The 10,058-nt window shown below is 47.5% G+C and overlaps 1 protein-coding gene across 2 annotated transcripts in view; it reads right to left on the reverse strand.

Annotated features, from left to right (window-relative positions):
* FKBP10 (FK506 binding protein 10) overlaps positions 1-6,029 on the reverse strand; it is a 21,800-nt gene extending 15,771 nt beyond the window's left edge. For both annotated transcript variants that reach the window (XM_018556599.1, XM_018556600.1), the window contains exon 1: positions 5,755-6,029. In XM_018556599.1, coding sequence (XP_018412101.1) covers positions 5,755-5,948 — 194 coding nt within the window. In that variant the 5' untranslated portion in view covers positions 5,949-6,029. The remainder of the gene's footprint in view (positions 1-5,754) is intronic.
* Between the last annotated feature and the right edge of the window lie 4,029 nt (positions 6,030-10,058).

The following is a 10,058-nucleotide window of genomic DNA, read 5'->3' on the forward strand; positions in this document are numbered from 1 at the left end:
ATGTACTGCATATTTTCTGGGTTTTTTGTTTGCTCTGACACACACTTTTAAAACATTATTCAATACAATGTAAAGTTATGTTATTCCTCATTTATGTTAATATTTTTACAAGCCGAGTCACTTTGATTTCAGGAGATCACCTGCAGGGTATAAACAATTGTACTGCTTCTACCCTGCAGGTGATATACTGAAACGTTGTGTACTGCTGTCAAGGGTCCTGGATGAGGTCACACAGGTCAGGTACTACCTATAGGAATGACATGTCTGTCCATTCACAGGAACCCTGAGGTCACTGAAGATCTTATCATTTTACCATGCCCTCTGGCGGGAACTCAGTGATTAGTCAGCCACTGTGACTATTACATTTCTGAGCATGTCCCCGGGATATGAAGATGTCTCTTCATTCAGGTTAATACATGCTCACCACTCCTAACTCTGGTATTCTACTCTAAAGCTATTCCTGGCAATGTAGATCAGTGCAAATGAATCTATTTCAGCTGCAATAGTGTATTATACAAAGTTAATGAATAACCTTTAAATTCACATGTGTGTACCATCGGCATTCAAATAACATCCAAGAAGGAATTTTAATCCAAGACCACGTGCGCGTCTTCATTGGTAGTAAAGTCAGAGAGCCTACGCACCTATGGAACAGTGATCATGTTCATGGGAAATCTAGACCGCCAGCGTGAAAAGCTGAGTTGGGGGGGAGGGGGCCCACCTTTAGTAGAATCTAGTCTTCCAGGGCATGTGCTAGTTCTTGTACGTGGTCCACAGTGGATAGAGGAAGAGTTGAGAATCTCCAATGTGACCTCATCCAGGTGAATGCTTATGGGAAAGGAAAATGTGCTAGTTCTTGTGCATGGAGGAGTTTGGGAAGAGTTGAGAATCTCCAATGTGACCTCATCCAGGTGAATGCTTATGGGAAAGGAACTGTGCTAGTTCTTGTGCATGGTCCACAGTGGAATCTCTGTATTGAGGTAGACAGAAAAAGTAGAATAGACAGAACATAAAACATGGAAGGACATGGCGAAAAGATGTGAAGGGGTTTGGGAAGAGAGGAGGCTCCAGAATCTCTTATGTGACCCCTTTCAGGAAAAAGGTTTATAGGAAAGGAAATGTGCTAGTTCTTGTTGGGGATCCACAATGGAATCTCTGTAATGAGGTTGAAAGAAAAAGTAGAATAGACAGAACATAAAACATGGAAGAACAGGGGGGAGGATGGAAAGGGTTTTGGGCAAAAGAGGAAGCTCCAGAATCTCCTATGTGACCCCTTCCAGGATAAAGGCAGATCAGAAAGGAGGTGTGCTAGTTCTTGCGCATGGTCCACAAGGAATCTCTATAATGAGGTGGGCAGAAGAAGTAGGATAGATAGAGGAAGCTCCAGAATATCCTATGTGACCCCTTCCAGGATAAAGGCTGATCGGAAAGGAGGTGTGCTAGTTCTTGCGCGTGGTCCACAAGGAATCTCTATAATGAGGTGGGCAGAAGAAGTAGAATAGATAGAACATAAGACAATATGGGAGGACAGGGGGGAAAGCCGGGAAGAGGGGAGGCTCCCATTTGATAAGTCTCTGATGGCATTATCAAATGTGCGGATGAGATTGATTATATAAACGTTCGGACCAAAATCTACTTTAGAGAGTGTTGTCACCCCAAGACAGGAAGTGGGTGGGATCACCAAGTTTAAAAGAAAGAAAACTAATGCAGCTGCCACATCTATGAACGGTTAGGCTGCAGCAGGACAGACGGGCAAGGGGTACTATCTTTTAGAGGGGTCAGTGATGGCAGCCTGCATCTTTATCTCATGATATGGTCCCTTTAAGTTTCATTTGGACCGGGCCATCTGCCATGTGTGCAGAAGATTTCTCCGGGAGCCATTTGTGGGAAGCAGAGTCATGGGGCTGTTCTGTACAGGAACGCTGTGGGGGGATGTGTTCCCTGAGCTGCAGACTGAGCTTGGCTCAGCCACGTCTACAAATAGAGGGGCTGGCTCCCAACACACACACGTTACATACAGTGCAGCCCACCACTGCTAGGGCCTCCTATTACAATACACAGCCAGCATCTACGAGGAGGGAGAGGGGCAGCTCCTATTACAAGGGGAGTCCAACCTGATGTCCATTCTATGGAACACACAGAGCTTCCTTTATATATATTATACTGCACGTCTCCTATAAGCTGGAGATACATGCAACAATCTGATTGTACAATCTTCTACACCAAGCGCGACAATGGTCTTCATGAGGAATCCTGTGAAGCTGCACAAGTACATAAGCTTCTTTTGGGGCAGAATTGTGCATTTTATGACCCCACAGACATAAAAAAAGCCTCTAAAAATCAGGGGTGGGCAACTCCTGCACCTCCAGCTGTTGTAGAACTACAAATCCCATGAGGCATTGCAAGAATCTCACAGCCACAGGCATGACTCCCAGAGACAGATGCATCATGGGATTTGTAGTTTCACCACAGCTGGAGCGCCGCAGTTTGCCCACCCCAGCTCTAAATCAGCTGGCTGTGTGAATGAGGCCCTAAAGGATGGCGAATGCACGGAGTTCATAGGCCGCAGAGAGGGAATTTGATCAAACCTGGAGCAGTCACCCATGGCAACCAATCAGCTTATCTCTCTCATTTTTAAAGCTTATTTCAACAAACTGAAGAGGTAGCTGATTGGTTGCCCTGGACATCTGCTCCAGTTTGGATAAATTCCCCTTTCTGTATATTGTTTTTGATACTAAAAGTGATTTTGTGGAGGCCATAGGAGCTTCCAACCTGCCCCCAGACCTATCACATTGCCAATGCGGGCCAGTGGAATGCAGTGTTTAAAAGCTGCATATTAGCTTTGGGCAAAGTGCCGCTTCCCAACATCTTGGGGCCACATACAGGTTCCATAGTGCTCAATAAACAGCCGACAAGGCCAAGACCTGTAGTTTTTTAGCAGCTGCAGGGTTAATTGGCATGCTGGGCCTTGCAGTGCAATAATAGCACCAGGATGCCAAAGCATAACAGACGTTTCCCCACATCTGCCCAATGCATCACCATCTGCAGAAGTCAGTCAGTGTTTATACAAATGCCGTGTACAGAGACACGGAGGGGGAATTTCTCACAGCCGGAGCAGAAGGACTCTGGAGTAGCCGTGCATAATAACCAATCAGCTTCTCTCTTTAGTTTGTCCAGTTACGTTTTTAAAATGAAAGAGAGAAGCCGATTGGTTGCCATGGATGACTGCTCCATATTGTGTCCGATCCAGTTTTGATTAATTCCCCTCACAGGCCTCTCATTACAATGGTGTCTCATGAATTAGGATGTATTCCTCCAGTCAGTGATATTTGGTGCAAGGGGGTCTTATCCTATAAAATTCTGCATACGAGACAGGATTAATGTTCACCTTTTTTAATACTATAGACCAGGGGTAGGCAACCTGGGCACCCCAGCTGTTGTGAAACTACAAGTTCCATGAGGCATTGCAAGAATCTCACAACCACAAGAATGACTCCCAAAGACAGATGCATCATGGGATTTGTAGTTTCACCACAGCTGGGGGGCCCAGGTTGTCTACCCCTGTTCTAACTGAAATTGATATCCCATTAATGGGTTACAGGTCTGTAAGACATAACAGGCCTTTATGTAGAGGTTGCCCACCCCTGAAACAGACTATGCAGTCTAGGGGCCCCAGTGTGTTTAAAACGCTGTGTAGTATAAGAATGTGGCCCTTAATTTACCATTAGGCCATGATGAGCATCCCCAAAGCCTGACAGATAAACTCGCATTGGTCCACCCTGTTCTGGGACACTTTGATCGTTAAAAGCGTGCTCCCAGCATCCCAGGAGCGAGCGCACTTCCATGTTCCAAATCCAAACCCAATTCATTTAAATGGCACCCAATGCACCTCCCAGCAGTGGTACCACAATACCATGCGTTGCGCTGAAAAAAAGCAGTGCGTGCAGTAATAGAAAAAGACAAAGGTGTGAAGTGGCCCTTAAACCAAGGGCAACATTATAATACTGCACATGGATTTTTAACACACTGGGGCCCCTAGACTGCATAGTCTAAGGCAGGGATGAGCAAACTCCGGCCCTCCAGCTGTGGTGAAACTACAAATCCCATGATGCATCTGTCATCTGTGTGGCTGCGAGAATCTTGCAATGCCTCATGGGATTTGTAGTTCCACTACAGCTGGAGTTTGCACAACCCTGGTCTAAGGTAAACTCAGCATTCACTTCAATGGGTACTGCGGCCGCATCTGAATGGACCCACCTGGGATACCTGCTGCAAAAATCCACATCTGCAGCTTTGAATGAATGAGTGGGCCCTATAAGTTTTAGTTTCCTGCAAAATCAGCTGAGCACTGGTCCTGACCTGTTTTAGGGTGGCTCCTTTCCCTTGAAGGGCCCTTTGGAGCCACCCTTGTATGTGCTAGCAAGCTTTGTGTGCCTCTACAAACACAGCCAAGCAAGCCACGCCCCTTTTTTGTGCTCTGCCGCTCCTTTGAGCGACCCCCCTTCTTTTTCCATCTAGTAGATGAACAGTCCTTACCCTTGCAGGGCTCTATGAAGTCACCCATGTGTGTGCTAGTAAGCTTTGTGTATCTCTACAAACACAGCAAAGCAAGCCACGCCCCTCCTTTCTGCTCCACCCTCCTGTCTCCATCTAGTAGATGAACAGTCCTTTCCCCTTGCAGGGCCCTATGGAGCCACCCATGTGTGTGCTAGTAAGCTTCGTGTGTCTCTACAAGCACACAGACACAGCAAAGTAAGCCACGCCCCTCATTTCTGCTCCACCCTCCTCTTTCCATCCAGTAGATGAACAGTCCTTTCCCTTGCAGGGCCCCATGGAGCCACCCTTGTATGTGCTATTAAGCTTTGTGTGTCTCTACAAAACACAGCAAAGTAAGCCACGCCCCTCCTTTCTTCATCTAGTAGATGAACAGTTGCTGGAGACCGCTCTGTCCTTTGTGATCTTGCACTGGAGAGGAAGTTCAGGCAAGCCAAGCAGAGAGAGTTGGAGCTATTTAGGGACAATTGGAGGCTCCTGGGTACCGCTGGCCACTGTTTAGATTTTACAGGGATCTCTGGAAATGTGAGCAGCAGGTGGCCAGGCTGACACCACCCAGCTGAACAGACTTTGATTGAAAAATTAAAGGAGTTGGTAGGAAAAACAACTTTAGATCAGTATGAGGATCTATCCATTTAGGATGGTCCTCGCACTACACTCTTGTTGGTAGATCTAAAGGAGATTGTACAATCAGATTGTAACATGTGACGTGAGCTTTAGATGGGAGCCAGTTAACCTAGCGGTATGTCTTTGGAGCATGGGGGTAGACCCATGGGAGCTCAGGGAGAGCACGCCAACTCCATGCAGAGTGTCCTGGTTGGGATTTGAAGTGAGGACCCCAGTGCTGCAAGGCGGGAGTGCTAATGGGGTGCCAGCGCTCACAATACACAGCCGGCGGGGAGGATTCATGCGTCCATGCCGTTTGGCAGGGATGGGGGGAGATCGGGCAATGAGCCCGATTCCCCCTATAGCCGACCATACAATCTACGGGATAAACCTACACAATGCATTCAGGGCCGGCTCTTGCACTACGCAGTCGGTAGACCTAAGGGTCACCATACATGTTACAATCTGATTGGACGGTGTACGATCGCCAGCTCCTTGTCCCCGATGACATACACTGAACACAATAGACCGTTATGCATCAAAACGTACAATGAGCGAGTGCAAAAAGCATGCTGCAAGTGAAACCCGCCTTACCTGGCGTCAAACTTCAGCCCGTCCTTCAGGGTGCCGTTGTAATGGTAGCGGACAAAGTCGCCCATCTGCACCTCTCTGGGGCAGGTCTTGGGGATGTCATAGCGGTCTATGACGACGTCTTCCAGGGGTCCGGAATCACAGGAGACGCTGAGGATCAGGACTTGGATCCAGACTAGAAGACTGCCGGCGATCATGGCTGCAGGAGACTGGTCAGGGGGGGAGCACTGCAGTCCTCACTCATTCACTGCCAAGCCTTCTGGTTAGAAAGGAATTTTTGTTAAAATATAATAAAATATATTTCTCAAATTTATCATTTCATATAGTAAAAAAATAAAATAATAATAGCTGAAATATATAATTTAATTCTAAAAAAAAATGCACCAAAGCCTCCACAAACTCCCCAGATATTAACTCGTAAAAGTGGTGACATCATCACTGTGCTGTACATAGTCTGTACAGAGAGCTGTTGGAGGGACCCGCAGCAGGAAAACTACAGGAGAGGGCAGAGACAAGACCAGTCACCCTGCACAAGGAGAGAGAGCAGCAGTGACCGGTCTTTATTACAGGAGGGGGCGGAGACAAGACCAGTCACCCTGCACAAGGAGAGAGAGCAGCAGTGACCGGTCTTTATTACAGGAGGGGGCGGAGACAAGACCAGTCACCCTGCACAAGGAGAGAGAGCAGCAGTGACCGGTCTTTATTACAGGAAGTGTCACACTGGATTACTGCACAGATCTGGAAGAAATACACAAAGCTCACCAAGATTCCAGGAAGAATACACAGGACTCTTGTAAATATAAAATATTTACTTATCCTGGAGTTCAGCTTTAAAAACAGGAAATTAATATTTTTCTAATAAATTATTTAAAGTAAATAAAGTACATATAAACACAATAACAGTGTCGTCTATCATAAATATTTGCCATTTTAAAAAAAGCAAAAAACTTATTTTTCATTCTTTGCTGCATCTCAGTCCTGCTGATCATGTGCACCCTCTTTGCAGCCACTTCCTGTCTACATGCCCTCCCATGATGGCTGGACTGTATCATCGGCGTGGGCTTCCTGATGGTGACAACAGCGGACCATCCCTACCTAATGTGTGTGGCCTCCATCAGAGGTCCGTGTGACATGGTGGCAACACACAAGCACACTTGGGAAAAAGGGGCATAGCGTTGTCACCCTATAACAGGAAGTGCCTGAAGCAGGCCTTTCATGGCAGGATCACCAGGTAATATTTAAAGATTGAAAATAACTAGTCATGAGATTTTAGTGACTGGGTTTACATTTACATAACTCAGATCCCTGCTACCGATTGGCAGACACAAGTTCTTCTTACACATCCGATAGATCTGCGTCAGCGAACAAACGCCAGATGACCGGGATCTCGATGAAAGTCTTTTAGGGCCCGTTCACAGCCAGAACGCACTGCCTCACATTGCGGCCCGGCTCACTTTTTTGTGGTGCAGGAGGCCCCCTCCCGCCGCACCGGATCGCAAGGCATATTTTCCCTTCGGTCCAGTGCGATGGAATGCTGCAAATTATACTATTTTGATTGCACTGAACTGGAGCAGACCGCAGGCACAATGTGCCTTGCGATCCCGTGCGGCCGGAGGGCGTGGCTACGGTGCCATTCACTTCAATGGCCCGCCATGCCCCCTCCTGCCCCACAAAAAAGTGAGCCGGCCGCAATGCGAGGCAGAGCATTCTGACTAGAATCGGGCTGGAACGCACTGCATCAGGTGTGAACGGGCCCTTAGTGAGAGTTGAACAGCTGACACGACAGGAAGTAGAAACATTTACTTATCAGAATATCAGTGTTGGCAGTCCAGGATCCTTAACGGGATTGGATGGACCAACCGCAAATGAATCATCCGCACCCACTGAGGATCCTGCACTGCCAACACTGATCTTCTGATCCTAGATGCCCCATACACTGGAAGCTGGTTGTCAGACATGTATCTGGAAGATGGCCGCCCATCATGTATGTGATATGATCCAGTCTCAGCCATGCCACTGGGATGAGGAAAACTTCTGGGTGGTCTGAGCTCATAATGACAGTAAATATCCAACTCGGTGTCTCATTAACACAGACAACAGTAAGAAGTCACATTCACATGGGAGGAAGTTGGAGCCAGGTGGGGAGGGGAGGACAGGGCAGATGCTTCAGGACCCCCCTGAGTTTTGGGGGCCCAATCATGATTTCTCCTCCCATTTACTTACAAGCCACACACCACCATACATTCCGTATAGAATGTGGGCCAATGCAGACCTAGGCGACACCTCACCGTGCGGCAATCGTGCACGATTCGGCGCGGATTGCTGCTCGGTCAGGTGTCGCCTAGGTCTGCACCGATCGCGCTGAGGGTGCCATTATTTTCTACTGGCACCCCAGTCACGCCGCGGGTAAGCGGATCGCACGGTTTCCCACCGCAATTCCGCCCGTGCTTCTGAACACAGCCGCGAGTCGAGTGTCGCAAAAAAAAAGGTACATGTACCTTTTGTCTGCGATTGCCGCGCATTGTGCAGGACCGCGCCATCTGGGACGTGCGATCCTGGAACGCGTAGGTCTGCACGGGGCCTTAAGCATGATTTATTTTTCAGCACATCCCTGCTGAGTTCTCCTCTCCAAAATGTCTGGCTGTTATGTCCATCCGCAGGCTTCAGTCATTTCTCAGAGTCCTCCACGTGGCTGTGCCTGCAATGACTCCGGGTTTGTTTCGGAGACAGTTGTAGGAGACAGTCAGAGACGTACTACAGGAGGGACCAGATATGTGTTGTAAGAGACAGTCAGAGACGTACTACAGGAGGGACCAGATATGTATTGTAAGAGACAGTCAGAGACGTACTACAGGAGGGACCAGATATGTATTGTAAGAGACAGTCAGAGACGTACTATACGAGGGACCAGATATGTGTTGTAAGAGACAGTCAGAGACGTACTAGAGGAGGAACCAGATATGTGTTGTAAGAGACAGTCAGAGACGTACTACAGGAGGGACCAGATATGTATTGTAAGAGACAGTCAGAGACGTACTATACGAGGGACCAGATATGTGTTGTAAGAGACAGTCAGAGACGTACTAGAGGAGGAACCAGATATGTGTTGTAAGAGACAGTCAGAGACGTACTACAGGAGGGACCAGATATGTGTTGTAAGAGACAGTCAGAGACGTACTACAGGAGGGACCAGATATGTGTTGTAAGAGACAGTCAGAGACGTACTACAGGAGGGACCAGATATGTGTTGTAAGAGACAGTCAGAGACGTACTAGAGGAGGAACCAGATATGTGTTGTAAGAGACAGTCAGAGACGTACTACAGGAGGGACCAGATATGTGTTGTAAGAGACAGTCAGAGACGTACTACAGGAGGGACCAGATATGTGTTGTAAGAGACAGTCAGAGACGTACTACAGGAGGGACCAGATATGTGTTGTAAGAGACAGTCAGAGACATACTACAGGAGGGACCAGATATGTGTTGTAAGAGACAGTCAGAGACGTACTACAGGAGCGACCATATATGTGTTGTAAGAGGCAGTCAGAGTCATACTACAGGACGGACTGGACACATGTTGTAAGAGACAGTCAGACACTGGAGACATACTACAGCAGGGACTGGACATGTGTTGTAAGAGACAGTAAGAGACTGGACACATATTACAGGAGGGACTGGACATGTGTTGTAAGAGACAGTCAGAGACTGGACACATACTACAGGAGGGACTGGACACATGTTGTAAGAGACAGTCAGAGACTGGAGACATACTACAGCAGGGACTGGACATGTGTTGTAAGAGACAGTAAGGGACTGGAGACATACTACAACAGGGACCAGATATGTGTTGTAAGAGACAGTCAGAGTAATACTACAGGAGGGACCAGATATGTGTTGTAAGAGACAGTCAGAGACTGGAGACATACTACAGCAGGGACTGGACATGTGTTGTAAGATACAGTAAGAGACTGGACACATACTACAAGAGGGACTGGACATGTGTTGTAAGAGACAGTAAGAGACTGGACACATAATACAGGAGGGACTGGATATGTGTTGTAAGAGACAGTAAGGGACTGGAGACATACTACAACAGGGACTGGATATGTGTTGTAAGAAACTGTCAGAGACTGGATACATAGGGGCCACAGGTTTTCCACTTGTGATCAAGAACAATACATAACACAGCCATTCTCAACCAGGGTTTCTCCAGAGCAGGGCTAGGCAACCTTGGAACTCCAGCTGTGGTGAAACTACAAATCCCATCAAGAGGGTGAAGGTCCACTTCAAGTCGCATTTTCCCCACTA

This window comes from Nanorana parkeri, unplaced genomic scaffold (genome assembly GCF_000935625.1).
Source record: "Nanorana parkeri isolate BGI_ZX_2015 unplaced genomic scaffold, ASM93562v1 scaffold242, whole genome shotgun sequence".
Taxonomy (NCBI): Eukaryota; Metazoa; Chordata; class Amphibia; order Anura; family Dicroglossidae; genus Nanorana; species Nanorana parkeri.